At 36.1% G+C, this 20621-nt stretch overlaps 1 protein-coding gene across 2 annotated transcripts in view; it reads left to right on the forward strand.

Moving 5' to 3' along the window:
• Positions 1-20621, forward strand: part of LOC114333286 (tolloid-like protein 1) — a 167261-nt gene that overhangs the window by 136577 nt on the left and 10063 nt on the right. For both annotated transcript variants that reach the window (XR_007701176.1, XM_050663594.1), the window contains exons 6-9: positions 2149-2487; positions 9574-10041; positions 11591-11950; positions 18418-19136. Coding sequence is in view for 1 of the 2 variants with exons in the window: in XM_050663594.1 (XP_050519551.1) it covers positions 2149-2487; positions 9574-10041; positions 11591-11950; positions 18418-19136 (1886 nt within the window). In the remaining variant the exon portion in view is untranslated. The remainder of the gene's footprint in view (positions 1-2148; positions 2488-9573; positions 10042-11590; positions 11951-18417; positions 19137-20621) is intronic.

Here is a 20621-nt window from a genome sequence, read left to right on the forward strand (position 1 = left end):
GCTTAAATTCAATGTTCAAACTGCCAAGAGGCAGATAGGTGGCAGCTTGAACATTGAATTTAAGTGAAAAGTAATGTTTATTTGTGCAATAAACATTTATTTCTGTTTTCTGACAGCAGTAGAATGTATTTTTGAATTAAATAAATTACATACATTCTTCTTTTTGTGTCAAATAACTTAATTAAAAAAACTTTTTTTTTGGACAACCTGTATAATTAATCATGGTAATGTTTATATTACTGAATAGGGAATTGAATAACCTTTCAAATGAGCTAGCACTCGACCCCTATTCCTATTTAAAAAATAGTCGATTACGTCATCACGCCCAAACGGATGACGTCACTAGTACGATATATATGTCAAAAGTCATAATTTAAAAATCAAATAACTTTTGTATTTTACATTTTTTTATAATTCTGTAAATAAAGCAGTTTACAGGGGGGTCAAAATATAGTGAATAACCCTGGAGCTCTCGCATAGCCTTTCCGTCGTTTTCAAGAGAAAAGATGTTAGGCTAATTGGTCGGAAAGCCTTCGGTAGGGTGTAATCCATCCTACCTGGTTTTGTTATGAAGACAACACGTACCTTTCTTCACTCTCTAGAAATATATCTCAGAGTCAAGGAGGCTCTGTACATTCCCACAAGGTGCGGCAGAAGGATACCCATTCCCCACCGTAGTAGGGCTGGATATATGCCGTCAGGCCCTGGGGTCAAAATATAGTGAATAACCCTGTACCTCTCGCATAGCCTTTCCATCGTTTTCAAGAGAAAAGATGTTAGGTTAATTGGTCGGAAAGCCTTTGGTAGGGTGTAATCCATCCTACCTGGTTTTGTTATGAAGACCACACGTACCTTTCTCCACTCTCTAGAAATATATTTCAGAGTCAAGGAGGCTCTGAACATTCCCACAAGGTGCGGCAGAAGGATACCCATTCCCCACCGTAGTAGGGCTGGATATATGCCGTCAGGCCCTGGTAACTTGAAAGCGGCGAAGCACGATATGGCTCACTTATCTTTCCTCACTAATTAATGTTCTAGCAAGATGCCAGTCATTTGGTGTGGGTATGATTATTTCTTCCGTCCAGTTCGGTGCTTTTGAAACGCTAGAACCGGGGAAGTGTATTTTCATCAGGACCTCAGCACTTTTGCAAAGGTTGGAAGTTTTGCTTCCATCTTCCTTTGTTAGTATGCTGATATGCCGATGTGGATCTTTTGAGAGCGCTTTTTGTAGCCTGGAAGCTTGCGGAAAATCTTCGATTTCCTCACAGTAGGCTCTTCAAGCAGCTCTTTGTTTTTGTCTGCAGACTTTCTTAAACTCTTTGAGGTTTGATTGATAAATATCCCAATCCTTTTTAAGTTTGGTGCGTTTTGCTTTATTAAAAGAAGTTCTTGCTGTCTTTCTAAGGTGTTCCTGTTCGGTGCACCACCAAGAATTGGTTTTGCGACTTTCCTGGACCATCTTTATCGGACAGGATTTTTTATAAGCGTAGCTTATTTTATTTTGGATAGATACCGTGCACCTTTCCAATTCTGTATTAGTTCCTGGAGTTAAAGCCTTTTCATTCCGCAGAGCATCTTCTAAGAGGCGGTTGTTCTACATCCTTCTAGGGTCGCGAGATTTGATAAGGCTTTTTTCCAGACTAATAATATAGGTCAATCAGCGGTGATCAGACATAGAGATGTCCTCTGAGACCTGCCACTTCTGAATTTTATTAGATATTTCAGCTGTTGCTAGCGTAATATCTATTCTATAACTGTTTGGCTACGAACGTTAATAAATGTAGGTTTTGTGCCTCTATTTAAGATATAGAAATATTTACTAATAATATAGTCATAAAGAGACTTACCTCGAGAGTTGTTATCTTTACTTCCCCAGCCTAGATGGTGAGAATTCGAATCGCAGCCGATAATAAGTTCTACCTTCTGGCTGAGACAATGACCAAACAATATGAATGCACTGATTAAGTTAACTTCTAGAAACAACAACATTCATTGGTTGTATCTGTATCGAACTGAGGATGCAGTGCAGATTGTTGACTCCGAAACTAGTCGCACAGTAAACAGCATTTAATGGAATTATGAGATTAGACAATTGTTCTATAACCTATTGTTCTAACTAAATTGTTCTAACTATTATGTTTATTTTAGAATGTGGGAGGACATATCAAACCAATTCTGCTACATTTTCACCGCCAGTTTACATGGAAAGTGCCCCTAAAGATGAAGTACGTTGCGAATGGAGAATTACTGGAACACATGGAGAAAAAATTGTACTCAATATAACCAATCTCGACATAGCAAAATCTAATGAATGTAAAACCGATTACATAGAAATACGAGATGGATATTGGCATAAATCACCCATCTTAGGTTTGTTTTGTGGAACGGGACAGTTTCCACTCATTAAATCATCTGGAAGCCGTATGTTAATCACTTATGTTTCAAAAAATCCCAAAGGACACAAAGGTTTTACTGCAAGTTATGAAGGTAATTTTATGTTTATTTATTGTTAAATCATTTAAACTAGAATAATTTTTTGACGAAATATTTATTTTTAACGTGCACTCAATTTAAGTATAAATAAAGTGCTCGTCAAAATTGGGATGTATCTAGTAACTAAATACTTAAATAAAACATTTGTTATTAAGATTTTAATTATTTTCAGATCAAACTAAAGCAAACAAGGTCAGAAAATCCATTGTTATCCACTTAAAGAAGCAGTATTTAAGTGTTTTGCCTAATCGGAGGTTGCGTATCATCATCACTATCTTTACTCCATCTACCGCTACCCTGAAGAGTTCTATTGAACTGCCAAGTCGGGAACCAGTACCCTAAATTTTTCTCACTTTTCTCTTACTTCTCACACTCCTTCCTCCTCTTATATTTCTATGTATGATCAATCTTAGCATTTCATATCGCTGTCCCCTCACTACCCAGATACAGTGGCGTAGCTGACAGGGCCGCAGGCCCCGCAAGGCGGGGGACCCCGACGTTAGGAGGGGCCCCTTAAGGCCTTCAAGCTTAATACTTCTACTACTTTCTTTAAATTGGGGACCAAAACATATTTTCCTAATAAGCATCAAAATAGGGAATTTGGGAGAAAGTAATGAAGCGGCTAATTGACGTACCTAATAACTCTTACTCTTTCTGGGTGCAATTTAGCGAATCGTGGACATGGTAGTTTAGATGAAAGTGAATCCCAAAAAGATAATTTTTGTCGATGGTTCTTTTACTAGCTAAATATGATCCTGTTTTAGCTAAATTAACCGATAAAAACAATAACTTAAACAAATTACATGAGCCCCCAAATACAAAACGAAGTTATAAATTTGCTGGCTTAAGAAAGTGAAAACAAAGTGATTAATTTAATTTAAAAAAGTTGTTTTTGTTCAATAATAATTCTTGATACCACTCAAGATATTTTCAAAGACGATCAGCTTAGTTTTATTTTCCGGTATGTATAAATAACTTGCGACGAAAATAATTTACCCTCCAAAGCAGAAGTTGTCGTTAGTTGTTTGGGATTTATTCGCACATTAGACGAAAGTGCAGAAGGCGCTGTAAATGAAATTTTAAAATTTATACAATCAAAGCACCTTTCCATACACAACTGCAGAGGAAAGGGGTATGGTGGGGCAAGCGTTATGAGTGGTGTACCTATAGTTACCGTTAAAACCCGATTTCAGTTACAACCCGAATTTACTAGGAAAAACTAGTTTTAACTACGCGCTTTAGATAATTCTAGTTTTAACTAGTCAAAACTACATTAGACTGCTAAATTCAGTTTTGCTTACTACGAGCAGAAGGTCTGCGATCTACATTACTCTCAATTAACCGAGGAGAGTAAACAAACACCAAGCAAGAAAATTACATTTTGATGATGCTTATTTCAATGAAGTTTTTTTACAGGGTGGAGAAAAGTTGAAGGTTGAAACGAATCTAACAATTTTGAATAAGGTAATTATTGAGCTGAGTCGTCAGTTTTTGACGCGTACGAGTCAGTAACTCAGCATTTGGTGTTTTGTGCGTTTTTCCAAAACTGAGTGATACTCAAATAAAGCAATGTTCTTCAAAACTACATGAAAACTATACTGATGATGTTGGACCTGAAATTTAAGATGAACTACTGCAGTTCAAATATTTTATAGTCCATCTCCAGGACTTGTAGCGAAAACAATTTATTCCTGCTTCATAGTCTTTTCGGGTTATTTATGAGAACAAATTCGAATCGAAGTTTCGAAATTTTTCAGTAGCTTGTAAGATTTATCTTACGCTAATGATTGCAAATGCAACTGGCAAACGGTCATTTTCAAAAATGAAAATTATTAAAAACTGTCACCGTTCGACAGTGGCACAAAATAGACTCGCATTGGCGCATTTCCCTTAATTATGGCTATTGAGAATGATGTGCTCGAAAATTTGGAAGTTGAAGATATTTTAAGTACTTTTGTTTCTATGAAACTCAGTAAAGTCACTTTATAATAATTTAATTAATTTATAAGGCTTTGAAATATCAAACTAAATTTAATCCATAATTATTTATTATTACATAATTATGTAATAACAACGAACATGTAATGATGGGTATTACTCACGATGATGAAGTTTGCGACACGAGCCGGAGGCGAGTGTCGTTATTCATCAAAGTGAGTAATAGCCATTTTTTTTTGTTTGTTATGGCATGGACTTTATGTCAATCAGCCAGTCACAACATGACTACTATATCAAGAAGATTAAATATTTAAAGACCGTAAGTCCATAAAATATCAATAACGAAGAAAAATTAGTTCAATAGCTGTTGAGAGGTAATTTATGTACTGAAATAAAGAGATGGTACTAAGCTAAGGTAAGCTAATTATAGCCTCCTTTCAACATCATAGGCGTCTTCAAAAACGATCTACAAAAATTTAATAACAATAACAATAAGATAAGAATAATAAAATAAGAACAATAATAAACAAGACGGTGAGGTCCTCAAAGTTCCATAGCAAGTTTTTTCTTTGTTTTTATCTTCCGCGGCTCCCTACTCAATTCGAAAGTCGCCTTGCTATGGACTGTCCAAGTTGCTCACTAGACCAGGGCGGATCTGTAAAAATATTAGTACATTTGGACGTTGAGAGGTGACTCAGATTTTTTTGCAGAAATTGCTTGAAAATAACTCAAATAATAATATTTGAGTTATCCTCCCTCTCAAAAAGGTCCGGAACATTGTTTAAATAATCAAAATGTCAAAAAATTAAAGAAAAATTCGATTTTTTTCTTCGTTTTTTGATTATAACTTTAAAAGTATTCATTTTCGAGAAAAGTTGTACTGACATAAAAGTTGCGTATATAAATTTCCTACAATATGAAATTGGTTAAAAATTTAAAAAATAATCACCCTTGTTACAAAATAGCAATGATTGCGAAAAAACCATACAACCATACAAAAACAAGTATTCGCATTTTACGTTTTTAAGCGTAATAATCCTACAATATGAAATTGGTTAAAAATTTAAAAAATAATCACCCTTGTTACAAAATAGCAATGATTGCGAAAAAAACCATACAAAAACAAGTATTCGCATTTTACGTTTTTAAACCATTTGCTACACTTAGGACCTTCATATTTCACCCAGAAAAACTTTACGATACAGTAAAATAATACGGTCAATTTCATTAAGATCGGTTCAATATATTTTGCAAAATAAATTTCGCAATCCAGCTTTCGCAAAAAAAATTCATTTTTTCAAAATGTTACAGGACTGAAAATAAAGCAGATAGCAAGTTGAATTTTTGTTTGCTTATAAAAATATACTGTACCTTTCATTTGCAATTTTGCAGAATTAAAATCGATTAACACCACGGCGTCAGGAATTTTTTTAAATAAACATTAATTATTGGTGCTACGCGCAGGACAGAGGATAGTTTGCTCTGATTGGTCATTCCAATGACCTTTGATAATGATTGATACATTTAAATTTTTATTACATTTCGATGTAAATAAATAAATTTGTTTATTGCAAAATAAAAACGCATACTCTATCCTTTGAAATAACACTTTTATTAGCAAAAACTTTCTTTGTTCATATATTTTAACTTAGAGAATAAAAGTTTATTATTTTTAAATATATGCAATTGTTTAAACAATATTTCACAAACAATAATAAAATTAGTTTGATTTTTGTGGAATTAAAATATTAAAATACAACAAAATATAGAGTAAGAAAATAATATATTAGATAAAGATTGGAAGAAATTTTGGTGGAAATCAACTTGTGTGAATCGAACATCGCTGTCCTGCGCGTAGCACCAAAAATTAATGTTTATTTAAAAAATTTCCCGACGCCGTGGTAATTAATCGATTTTAATTTTGCAAATTGCAAATGAAAGGTACAGTACACTTTTATAAGCAAAAAAAATTTCAACTTGCTATCTGCATTATTTTCGGTCCTGTAACATTTTGAAAAAATGAATTTTTTTTGCGAAAACTGGATTGCGAAATTTATTTTGCAAAATCTGTTAAACCGATCTTAATGAAATTTACAGTATTATTTTACTGTATTATAAAGTTTTTCTAGGTGAAATATGAAGGTCCTAAGTGTAGCATAAATGGTTGAAAAACGTAAAATGCCAATACTTGATTTTGTATGTTTTTTTCGCAATTATTGCTATTTTGCAACTAGGCTGACAATTTTTTAAATTTTTAATCAATTCTATATTGTAGGATATTTAATTACGCAACTTTTATGTTAGTACAACTTTTCTCGGAAATGAATACTTTTAAAGTTATAATCAAAAAACGAAGAATAAAATCGAATTTTTCCTTCATTTTTTGCCATTTTGATTATTTAAACAATGTTCCGGACCTTTTTGAGAGGAAGGATAACTCAAATATTATTATTTGATTTATTTACAAGCAATTTCTGCAAAAAAATTTGAGTCACCTCTCAACGTCCATCTCAAAACAGATGCGCCCTGGACTACACCATATTTTCTCTATATACATACATACACATATATTTTTAATACACTACAAAACTATTTTGGTACTTGACAGAAACATCACCAACGCATTATAAATACTCTCTTGTCCATTGGCTAAAATACTAAGGATATTAAGCGGAGCTGGTATCTTAAGTCTATGTAGCTGCTGAATAAATCGATGTTTCATTCTTATATTTTTGGCATTCAAAAAAAATATGATCTAAATCACCTTTTTTTATCACAATTTGGACATCGATCATTTTCGAGAACACGAATTTTATGCAGGTGTGTGGGATAACAGGCGTGACCAAAACGAAGACGTGTTATAGTTGTGATGTATTTTCTTGAATAATTATATGGCTGGAACCACGTTCTATTCGGTATTTTCTGTTGTATACTACAGTACCTAGAAGAGTTGGTATACGTATGATGTGACCAACATTCATTCCAAATTGTGAAATATTTCATTTTAATATAAGAGACTGCATCACAAAAACTTACAGGATGTTTATTAATATAGTAACAGCCATTACATGTCAGTAGAATACTATACTCTTTCTACGACCTTATTTTTTTCTTTATTAGAAAAATTATTATAGTGTATTATATATTATACTTTAAAATGAATCGTTCGTTTATTGATAACTATAACAAAAAAAAAACTAAAATAATTTTTTATTGCAAAATGATATAAATAGTTTCTTGACTATTTCTTATATCCAATAAATGTCCATCAATATATCAAACGAATACCGCTCGGCGATGGAGGGGTTATCCGAGGTTTTGAAAGGAAAAGACAAAAATGAATAACTATTTTCAATTTCGTTGCAAAACGAAAATACAGCCGGACCATATTCTAGTCCAATCAGAGAGTGCAGCAAGCACCTCTCCTCTACCGGTTTCGAAACTTATCAGTCTCTCATCAGGAGGCACATATGCTGCTCTCCCCGATCCAACCAAAACAAACCCCAGCGTGCAGTCCCAGATTGCAACGAACGAAATGGCATAGATGCCCTAGCGGCAACTGCTACAACAAGACTAAGTTTTCACTCTAATGGCATATAAAACAGCATAATGCTTTTCTACACCCCACCAGAATGAAAACAATGGGAACCTTCTCTGGTTACACCTCCGAGGCTTCTACAATATGCAAGATGAGGGAATTCTACAATTTACAATTCACGTCCCATCACGTCTTCCTTAGTCTCAGCATCCGTATGGCTTGCACGTCTTCCTTAGTCTCAGCATCCGTATGGCTTGCATATTGTAGAAGCCTCGGAGGTGTAACCAGAGAAGTTTCCCATTGTTTTCATTCTGGTGGGGTGTAGAATAGCATTATGTTGTTTTATATGCCATTAGAGTGAAAACTTAGTCTTGTTGTAGCAGTCGCCGCTAGGGTTTCTATGCCATTTCGTTCGTTGCAATCTGGGACTGCACGCTGGGGTTTGTTTTGGTTGGATCGGGGAGAGCAGCATATGTGCCTCCTGATGAGAGACTAATAAGTTTCGAAACCGGTAGAGGTGCTTGCTGCACTCTCTGATTGGACTAGAATATGGTTCGGCTGTATTTTCGTTTTGCAACGAAATCGAAAATGGTTATTCATTTTTGATTTACATTTACTCTGATTGGAGTACGAAGGGAACCATTCTCGTTGGAACTTTACCGCGCTGAGCAGATGGGACGTGAATTGTAAATTGTAGAATTCCCTCATCTTCCTTAGTCTCAGCATCCGTATGGCTTGCATATTGTAGAAGCCTCGGAGGTGTAACCAGAGAAGGTTCCCATTGTTTTCATTCTGGTGGTGTGTAGAATAGCATTATGTTGTTTTATATGCCATTAGAGTGAAAACTTAGTCTTGAAAAGACAAAAGTTTCTTAAGGGGCCTCCTAGCTTGAGTTGCCTAGGGGCCTCAAGATTCTTAATCCGGGACTGAGAATATTATGAATATAAAAAAGAATAAATAAATGATAATAACAAAGAAAACAAATATACAAACAAATATTCATGTGGGATATGTATCGATAGAAAGGGTGGAAAAATCAAAATTCCTGAGAACCTGGATACAAGAAAATAATTAAGTATATCAAACAACAGAAATAAGGGTCAGGATAGAAATAGCAAGAGCTCTGAAATGTTACGTGTTTTCAGTTACGTGGTGAGTATAATACGGACTTGGAAGCTGGACACTGAATCAATAACACATAAATAAACCACAGTATGGAACAGAAGACAGAAGAACTCTTCCGAGCAGTGGTAGATAGAGTACAGATAGTGATAATGATATCCAACCTCCGATTGGGAGACAGCCTTAAAGAACAAGATTCGTGTGAAATTGCTCGTCTTGTTCCTCACTAAATTGGTGAAGGTTTGGTGAAAATATCTCTGTTAAAATGATGCGTCTTAAACTCATGTCACTCACACAACCGCAATTTGAAAGTTATTAACACTATTTGTTTATCAATTGGCAATTTAAGTCAACGATTCTGTATGATACTTTTATAAATTGCTGACTGTTCTGAATTTCTGAATTCTTAATGTTCTAGTGTTAAATGCTAATTATTTACCATGTGCAATATAACAAATAATATATATAGTATAGTTTTGCAGCTATATGTGGTGGAAATCTTGTCATTGAGACTGAAGGTCATTTAGAATCTCCCAACTATCCAGAAGATTACCAGCCAAACAAAGAATGCATTTGGAAAATCACGGTTCCTAAAAATCATCAAGTTGCTTTGAGATTCCAATCCTTTGATGTAGAAAACCACGACAGCTGTGTTTACGACTACGTAGAAATCAGAGATGGTTTAACTCCCGATAGTCCGATCCTAAAGGTTCATTGTGGACCCAAAGTACCTCCAGATGTCATTGCAACATCCAATCAAATGTTTGTTAAATTTGTATCGGATGGATCTGTTCAAAAAACTGGATTTTCTGCCATTATTATGAAAGAGTACGATGAATGTTCCAGGATAGACCACGGGTGTGCACAACAATGCGTCAATACGTTAGGAAGCTATATATGTACGTGCAAGATTGGATATGAGCTACATTCAGATGGAAAAAATTGTGAAGGTATTCTTTAAATTTTTATCATTATAGTCTTGTCGCAACATAGGGGGTCCCGTGGACACCCACGGGGATGGTGGTGTTATAGGTTTTTTGGTCGCTGAATCCAATGGAAGTGGTCTGGAAGCCCAAATGTGGTGCGTTTAATTGTTATTAACAAATTATGGTAAAATTAGGTGTTTTTCAGGAATTATTAGAAGCCCTGTAAATAAATTAATAGTGTTAAAATCTTCTCTGGTGTATTTTTGGTCGCTGAATCGAATGCGACTAGTTGCGATCACTCAAAATGTGTTCTTATTTTGTTAATAACAAAATAATTGTTTATTCGCCGAAAAGCTCGAAATGCGTTATCTACAGCAAGTTTGTAGTCTTTTTCATAGTATTTTTATACGCTAAATCGATTGCCTCTAGTCGTGATAGCTTAAACCACGTTCCGACTTTGTTATTAATAAATTATTGCAAAAACAACGGTTTATAGTACGTTTACTCACGGTTTTTGCTCTAAATTTTAAAAAACCACTTGGACTGACATGAAATTTGGCATGCACGTAGCTAATATGTCAAACAAAACAAGTGATATTGTGCCGATGTGTGCTTTTACCCTGGGGGTGACTTTCACCCCGTTTCGGGGGTGAAAGAATAAACCTTTAAAATAAGTGCGGAATTGGATAAACTGATTAATTCTAAGAAACGTTTGTTCTATACAGTTTTTTCAATAGGTCAATATTTTCGAGTTATTTGCGAGAGAATATGTTCATTTTTCAAAAAAAAAACCAAATAACTCGAAAAGTATTGACTTAATGAAAAAACTGAATGGAGCAAAAGTTGCTTAGAATTATTAGAATTAATCAGTTTATCCACTTCCAGACTTATTTTAAAGGTTTCTTTTTTCACCCCCTAAAAGGGGTGAAACTCACCTCCAGGGTAAAAGCAGACATCGGCACAATATCACTTGTTTTGTTTGACATGTTAGCTACGTGTATGCCAAATTTCATGTCAATCCAAGTGGTTTTTTTTTTAATTTAGAGCAAAAATCGTGAATGAACGTACTATAAACCGTTATTTTTGCAATAATTTATTAATAACAAAGTCGGAACGTGGTTTAAGCTAGCACGACTAGCGGCAATCGATTTAGCGTATAAAAATACTATGAAAAAGACTACAAACTTGCTGTAGATAGCGCATTTCGAGCATTTCGGCGAATAAACTATTATTGTGTTATTAACAAAATTAGAACATAAATTGCGTAATCGCGACTAGTTGCATCCGATTCAGCGACCAAAAATACACCAGAGAAGACCTTAACACTATCAATTTTTTTACAGGGCTTCTAATAATTCCTGAAAAACACCTAATTTTACCATAATTTGTTAATAACAATTAAACGCACCACATTTGGGCTTCCAGACCACTTCCATTGGATTCGGCGACCCAAAAAACCTGTAATAAAAAGTGTCCACGGGACCCTCTATGTTGCGACTAGACTATTAATTGACAATTTAAACAAAAATTTTAGAATCATACGTTTAGACAATATTGCTTAACTTATTTGCAGATGCTTGTGGAGGCATATTTGACGTCCCCAATGGTACTATAACATCGCCTTCGTTTCCGGATTTGTATCCGCTTAACAAAAATTGTGTTTGGGAAATAGTTGCACAACCTCAATATAGAATTACCATAAATTTTACCCATTTTGAACTAGAAGGTAACTTTAATCTTCAGCAACAACAATGTGAATATGATAAAGTTGAAATTTATAGTAAATTGAAAGAAGATAAACTAAAGAAACATGGTTCCTTTTGCGGACCAAAAGCACCTCCTCTTATAACGTCGGAAGGAAACGTTATGAGAATTGTATTTTCGTCGGATACAAGTGTACAAAAAACTGGGTTTGCCGCAGTATTTTTCACAGGTAACTAACTACATGTCTGTATTCTAACTTTACTGTATTTTAAATATTTTTTTCTGTAACAAAAATATCTTCTTTTTCTTCTTCTTCCTCAGCTTCTCCCTTTTCAAGTGTCGCTGTTTCTTACTCGTCATCGCCATTCATATCTGTCCATCGTATCTTCTTTACCTAAAGTCCCCTACCGTTACCAAACCTTCTTCTTCTTGCAGTACCGTCTCTTATCGGAGGTTGGCTACCATCACAGCAGTCTTAACTTTATTGGCTGCAGCTCTGAACAACTGTTTTGAACTGCACCCTTAAATTTCGCAACCAGGAAATCCTCCTATGTCCCACATTTCTCTTTCCCGAGAATTTTCCTTGGATTATGAGTCCTAGCAGAGAGTACTTTTCTCTTTTCTCCTCTCTTTACGTGGCCTAGATATTCCAGTTTCTTCGTTTGTATGGTTTTTATGACTTGGCATTCCTTCTCCATTTTCAGCAAAACATCTTGATTTGTTACTCTTTCTGTCCATGGTATTTTCCACATTCTCCTGTAGCACCACATCTCGAATGCCTCAATGTTTTTGATGTTTATCTTTTTCAGTGTCCAAGCTTCCATACCGTATAGCAGAACAGAGAAAACATAGCACCTTAACATTCTCGTTCTTAAGTTTATATTTATGTCCCGGCTGCGTAGGAACTTTTTCATTTTGAAAAACGATTGTATCGCTATCTCTATTCGCCTCTTGATTTCTCTTGTCTGGTCATTAGTATCAGTGAACCAAACCCCTAAATATTTGTAGGACGTAACTCTTTCAACTGGCTGATTATTTATGGTTAAATTCACATTGGTGTATAGCTTATTTGTTACAATCATGAATTTAGTCTTTTTGATGTTCAGTTTTAGACCATACTTATTGGTATGAGTATTTATGTTTTCCATCAAATACTGTAAATTTGCTAGGTTATCTGTTATTATTAGCATGTCATCAGCGTATCGTATATTGTTAATTTACCCTCCGTTAATGTTCATACCAATGTTTGGCTCTAGGAGCGCTTCCTGACATATTGTTTCGCTATATATATTGAATAGTAGTGGAGAAAGTACACAACCCTGACGCACACCTCTACGAATCTCAAATTCTTCGGTTAAGTCATTATCAACCTTGATTTTTGCTGTTTGTCCCCAGTACAACCTGGATATGATATTAATGTTGCGACTGTCGATGTTTTTGCTTCTTAGGATTTCATACAGCTTTTGGTGTCTGACTTTATCGAAGGCCTTCTCAAAATTTATGAAACCTACGTAGCGGTCTTGGTTTACATCCAAACATCTTTGCATTAACACACTCAGACCAAACAAAGCTTCCCGTGTTCCCAGTCCACTTCTGAATTCAAACTGTGTGGCTCTTATGTCCTCTACTAATTTATTAAATATTCTTTTGTGAATTATTTTTAAAAATACTTTTAGTGTGTGGTTTATTATGGCTACAGTTCTGTGGTCTGAAAAATCTCTGGCGTTATTCGTCTTCGGGATTGTGACAAAAGTAGAGGAGAGCCATTTCTTTGGTATGCTACCTGTTCTATAAATTGTGTTAAAGAGGTTCACCATTATTTCAAGTGTGTCGTCGTCTATAAATTTCAACAATTCTACAGGAATTTCATCTGGTCCTGCAGCTTTACCCCCTTTAGTGTTCCTTATAGCATATTCTATCTCGCTTTTTAGGATTTCAGGCCCTGTCGTGTCGTCTGTAGGTTCTGCCACTGCTATTTCTGGTCTTTCGTCTGCTAAAAGTTCTTCAATGTATTCTGTCCATCTTGCCAGTTTTTCATTTAAATCTGTAATTATTTTACCTTTTTTGTCTTTTACGATGGATGCCTATTTCACTTTTTTACCTGTTATTTTCTGGATCTTTTTATGCATGTTAAAGCTATCGTACTTTCTTTCATATTCTTCTATTTCTTTGCAGTTTTCCAGAACCCACTTCTCTTTGCTTTCTCTAATTTGTCTCTTAATCTCACGGTTCACTTCTTTGTATTTTGTCTTGTTGGTTTTATTTCTTCGCCTTTCCTCCATGAGGTACAAAATTTCGTTTGTCATCCATTCCTTTTTCTTAATTTTGTTTGGAGCTAAGGAGTCTTCACCAGCTGTCATAAGGGCCTTTTCTATCTCCATCCATTTGTGCTCTACATTGCCTGTGTTCCTATTTTTGCAGCGAGGTTTCTAAGATTGTTGTTTACTTGTTCTCTTGTCCTTTCCAGTATAGTTGCGTCTTTCAGTTGCTTAACGTCTATCTTTCGTTTAGCTGCATGTTTCTCTAGTTTCTTGAATATTATATTTACTACAGCCACCACCGGATTGTGATCCGATTCTATATCAGTGCCTGGATAGGTTTTTGTGGACGTGATGGAGTTTTTAAACTGGTTTTGATTAGTATATACATAGTCGATTTGATTCCTGACGATGTTGTCTGCATTATCCCTTGGTGATGTCCAGGTGTACAATCTACGGTTTGGTAATCTGAACATTGTGTTCATTACTACAAATTCTTTTTCTTGGTAAAATTGTACCAGACGTTCACCTCGGTAGCCAGTGCATCCATCAGTTTTCACCTTACTAACTTTAGCGTTGAAATCGCCCATGATTACGGTGACCTCTTCTTTTTTGGTCGATTCCAGAATGTATTCTAGTTGTTTGTAGAATTCTTCTATTTCCTTATCCTCTTTCTCCGCTGTCGGTGCATACACTTGAATAATGTTAATTTTTCCTTTGTTCGACTTTAGTTGGATGCTGTGATTTGTTCTGAATATGGGGTAAAACTTAGTACCGATTTGTTGACTTCCCTTTCGAGTATTATTCCGACGCCATAACGGTGGTTTTGTATCATCAGTTCCAGAATAGTAGAACATGTCGTTTCTAGTTGGACATTTGCCGGATCCTTTCCACTGTACGTCGCTAATACCAAGTATTTTTAGATGCAGTCTTTCCATTTCTGTTGTTACGCTTATTAATTTCCCGGCTTCACACAAGCTTCTTGCAGTCCAAGTAGCTATTCTCATAACTTTATTTTTAAGTTTCACGACTTTGTTCGCCACTGTTCCCCCCGGAGATCCGATTGGGGAACATTTTAATCCGGAAGATTTCGTTTTGAACATTGCCATTGATGGTTTTTTACAAGGGAATCCATTTGGATATTTAATGCAGTGGTTTCCCGTTGCCTTCTGCATCCTGATGCCGTTGACTACTGTCTTGGTTCCTCCGCCTTCGAGGCCGACTTCTCAGTCTCAGGACAACAGAGTGCCCTACCATTTACCAGCTCATCCGCCCGAAGCCGTTGGCCGGTAGATGGGGGATTACTTATACCGGTAATCGCTCGGTTACTAGAGGGTGCAGTAGAAGGAAATATAGTGACCCATCTGCTTTCAGAAACCTAATCACCATTCGGGGTCAAAAAAAAACAAGAGTTAGCCAAGAGAGGCTGATAGGAAAGATTAAAGACATTTTACTCAAGACAAGTTGAAAAAGAGTAACATGTGAAGGCCCTTATTATCCGCCAGGTGCGCTTCATAAGCGTAAGAGAATTGATACACTTTGTGTTCCCGCTCATATCTCGGGGTGTTGACTACAGACTGTATGGCTCGTCCAGCATGCCATAGCATGGAGGATGGGGTACACTACATTTTTACAATGTAGATACTCCAACTCCATGGCCTGACTCCACCAGGTTACCAAACCATTGCAGTCTTTATCCTTGATTCTTTTTTTGAGACTGGTGCCACCCCGTCTATTTCCCTATTCAAGTTGTTCCTGATCCTGTCCCTTTTTGTCTTACCCAACATCCATCGTAACATTTTCGTTTTAGATACCTCCATCTATTTTCCTGAATCTGCCCTATAGGCCACACTTCACCGCCTTGCACCAACGCAATCTCACCACACTCTTGTATATCTTTCCTTTCAGCCCTTTCCCAATTTTTCGATCACAGAGTATCCCACTCATTCGTTTCCAGTTAAACCAACCAGCCTGTATCCTATGGGCAATTTCTTGATCTAGTGTTTGATTTTCCGTTTGTAGAAGCCAAGGAATTTAAATTCTCCTACTCGTCCTAATTTTTCTCCAAGCAACTCTATGTCCTCAACTATTCCTGTTCTTCCCAAACACATATATTCCATTTTCGATCTGCTAATCTTAAAACTTTCCTCTTCCATAGCCCTTCTCTTACTCCAACTTCTCCAACATTTCTGTGCTTTCCTCTACTAACACGATATCATCAGCAAAGAGCATTGAACAAGGAATCTCCTTCCTTACCTTCTGTGTCAGTACATACATAATAAGATTAAATAAGTAGAAACTCTGTGAAGAACCTTGACGCAAACCAACCGTTACTGGACAACTTTCGGTCAATCCGATACAAGTCCTTACTTTTGTGTATGCTCCCTCATACATATCCTTCACGAGCCTTACGCAGTTCTCAGGAACACATTTCTGTCTCATACATCTCCATAGCTCTTGTATAGAAACTGTGTCGTACACCTTCTCAAGATCAATAAATACTTAATGTAGCTCTCTTTTCTTCTCGCCGTATTTCATAAATCCACACTGTTCTTCTCCTGTCTATGTCTCTCTCCTAACCTTCGCTCTACAGATCTCTCTCAAATTCTCATTTTGTGAGATATTAACTTTATCGCTCTATAGTTCTTACAGTCCTTTCTTCTTTACGTGCCATCTCCGCGACGGAGGTTGGCAATCATCATGGCTATTCTGATCTTAGATGCTGCTGCTCTGAATAGTTCGGTTGATGTGCATCCGTACCATTCCTTCAAGTTACGCAACCATGAGATTCTTCTTCTTCCTACACTTCTCTTGCCCTGTATTTTTCCATGTATAATTAATTGAAGTATGTTGTATCTCTCATTACGCATAACATGCCCCAAGTATTGCAGCTTTCATGTCTTGACGGTTTCCAATATTTCCAGTCTTTTGTTGACTCTTTTCATGACTTCGTTGTTTGTTACATGCTCGGTCCATGATATCGTCAGGATTCTTCTATACACCCACAGTTCAAATGCTTCCAACTTTTTAGTAGTCGACGCGTTAAGTGTCCATGCTTCTATCCCGTAAAGCAGAGTCGATAAAATGTAACACCTTGACAGCCTAACTCTCAAGTCTAATTTCAGTTCTCTTGCACAAAGTACCTTTCTCATTTTATTGAAGTTTGTTTTTGCTTTCTCTATTCAAACTTTGATTTCTTTGGAGTAATCGTTTGTGTGATTAATTATTGTGCCCAGATAGTTGTAGTTTTCAACTTGTTGTAAAGTTTTACCTTAAATTGTCAGACTTTCATCATTATTTTGGGTCTTTGATATCCTCATAAATTTAGTTTTCTTGATGTTTATTGAAAATCCATATTCTTCTCCGTACTCAACTATATTTTTCCTTAGCTTCTGGAGGTCTTGAAGGTTGGCTGCTATTATGATAGTATCGTCCGCATATCTAATGTTGTTAATTGGCGTTCCATTTACCTTTATTCCTGCTGTTTCTCCCTGTACAGTCCTTTATCTTTATACAATGATACCATTACACTCTCTCTCCATGTATTAGGAACAATTTTTCCTCATAATATGTATATCATTTGCCACAAAATATCAACTCTTTCCTCTCCTAAAACCTTACAAACTTTCACAGATATTCCATCAGGTCCTACTGCTTTACCATTCTTCACCCTAATTCACGTCTCGGCAACCTCGTCTTTGGAATTCCGTATCCTCTGTCTCCCCTCCGTTCTTTGTTAATCAACTTTTTAAAGTACTCATACCATCTTTGCTTTATTTCAACATCGGTTCTTAACAATATTCCTTTCGCGCTCTTAATCTGCCGTGCATGAGTCAAGTCCTTTGATGACTTGTCCCTTGCTTTAATCTGCTACTTGCTGTGTAACCTTTTCATCCCCTCGGGTGTTTCTAACTCTTCATACAGCTGTGCCGACGATCTTTCCTTAGCAGTAGCTACAGCGCGCTGTGCTTCCCTCTTTTCTACATTTTACTTCTCCTTAGCTTCCTCTGATTTAGACCTGTCATACCTATTTCTAGCCTCTTTCTGCTCTCTAACCTTCTGTTGCACTTCATCATTACACCACCAAGTTTCTTTACCAGGTGCTAGGAGATCCTTTCCCAGATGTGTTTCGTAGCACTTCCACTATTACTCGCACCACAAGTTTGCTGTTGACTTCTCACCAGTTTTTAATCGTATCTATTCCTCGAGTTCTTCCAGAACTCCACCCTTAAATACCCTTCTTCTTCTTTTTTAAGTGTCTTGACCTCCTAGAACATTGGTGATCAATCGCATGATCTTTACTTTGTCCACAGCTGACTTGCCAAACACTCTTGCCAAATCCTTATACCTACATTAACTTACTTTCATTTCCGCCTCACTTTATCTCCATATCCAAAATTATAAATAAAACATTTATATATATTTTGCAAATTCGCAGATATGGATGAATGTTCAATAAATCATGGCGGCTGTGAACATGAATGCGTTAACACCCTTGGTGCCTACATATGTACCTGTCACAATGGATACACTTTAGCCGAAAATGGCAGAGACTGTAAAGAGGGTGGATGTAAATATGAGATCTCAACTCCATACGGTACTTTAGGAAGTCCAAACTATCCTGATTACTATCCACCAAGAAAAGACTGCGTGTGGCACTTTACAACAACTCCAGGACACAGAATAAGAATAGCATTCCAGTTATTTGTACTAGAACCACATCAAGAATGTTCGTATGATCACGTAGATTTTTACGATGGAGCATCTCCTGAATCTCCTTCCTTAGGAAGATTTTGTGGATCTAAACTCCCTCATTTGATAGTAGCTTCTGGAAACCAGATGTATATGACTTTTAGGTCTGATGCTTCCGTACAAAGGAATGGTTTCTGGGCAACACATTCAACTGTTTGTGGTGGTATGCTGGAAGCTACATTCGATAAGCAGCACATTTATTCCCATGCTAAATTTGGAAGTGCGAGTTATGAAAATAGAGCTGACTGTGATTGGACTATAGAAGCACGAGGAGGATATAACGTAAAGCTTTCGTTTTTGACATTTGACATTGAAGACGAAAAAGATTGTGGATACGATTTTGTAGAAATATTTAGTGGAATGGATTCAAGTGGACCCTCCTATGGAAAATATTGTGGATCAAGGGTAAGCATTTTTACAACTTTACCTTTATCATATTTTTGTTAGTATAGCAATATTATGTAGAATGTAGATTAATTATGTTAAAATTATGTTTTCTCTTGACGGCTGTTTTGGCTATTTATCATTTTACATACAACCAAAATAGTAAATGGAGAAGTGGCTCCGGCACTACAAAAAGGAGAGAAAAGAATGGAGAAAAAAAACTCAGAAAGGATCTGTAAGTCCTCTACAGTTCCATCTAATTAAACTAAACTAAAGAATCTTACTCAACAGCTTAAAAGAGAAATTAGAAAAAATAAAAACGAATCAACTAGTAACTATCTAAGAGAATTAACAAAAATGATATCACAGCTGAGTATTCCCTCAGAAAAGCCACTAAGAAATTAAAACGACCGAACTTACAAAATCCTTCATTAAAAAATACAGTAATATCGAACAAGTGGACCAAATGAAATACTTTGGAGACTGGATTACGGGAGATCTAAACCCGAAATCAGAAATTCTATCAAGAATAAAGCAATCAAGGGCAGCCTTTTTGAAGATGAGGAAATTTCTGAGTAACCAAAGACTCAATCCAAAATCCAATATCTTCTTCTTCTTTTTGTATAGACATGACTCTGTCCGTTTTTTCAATGTGCCTTTAGTAAGTTGTCGTTCCATCGTTTTCGTGGTCTTCCATATTTGGGGTACATACTTAGAAATGATAATTACTAGTTATTGCAGCTGATTATGAAGGGTAGAATCGAAGGAAAATAGGGTCCTGGCAGACGACAAATATTCTGGATGAAAAACATTCGCGACTGGACCGGGTTAAACATACAGACGCTTTTCAGAAAAGCAGAAGATAGAGATGACTTTGCAATGAGACTAGAAAAAGAAGAAGAAGAAATACAGACGAAAGCTGGACAAAAGCAATTCAGAAAAGGTTAATAAATTTGCTAAATAACTCGAGGAAATATTTCAGCCAATTAAGGTGTTAACACACTTGAGTAGGGAGACGTCAGACAGGAAGAAGGTGAAATTAAACTAGTCACTCAAAAAAAGTGTCCAACGAAATTAAGCAAGCATTAATCACAGGATTTTAGGTTTGATTTAATTACTGAGGAAACTTAAAATAACTCCCTATAAAAGCCTTAGTAAAGCTGATATATCTTATAAATGCCTCGTTCAGATTAAGATTTATATTCCCAAGATATGGAAAGTATCAGAGGTCATAATTATCCTTAAACCAGGAAAGCAACCAAATACAGTATCATCGTACAGGCCGAGTTCCTTACTACTTGTAATTTCGAAGCTGCACAAGAAGCTGATTCTGAAAAGACTCTCATAGACGCTGAGTCTCTAACTCCATCACATGAATTTGGGTTTCAAGAAAAGCATTCAACTATAAACTAAGTCCATAGAATAATGGATATCATAGGGACCATAGGGACTTAGAAATGACTGTTAACAAGACCATTGAAAAATTTGCCGAGTCACGAACAACGA

The sequence above is a fragment of the Diabrotica virgifera genome, chromosome 10 (assembly GCF_917563875.1).
Source record: "Diabrotica virgifera virgifera chromosome 10, PGI_DIABVI_V3a".
NCBI classification, from domain to species: Eukaryota; Metazoa; Arthropoda; class Insecta; order Coleoptera; family Chrysomelidae; genus Diabrotica; species Diabrotica virgifera.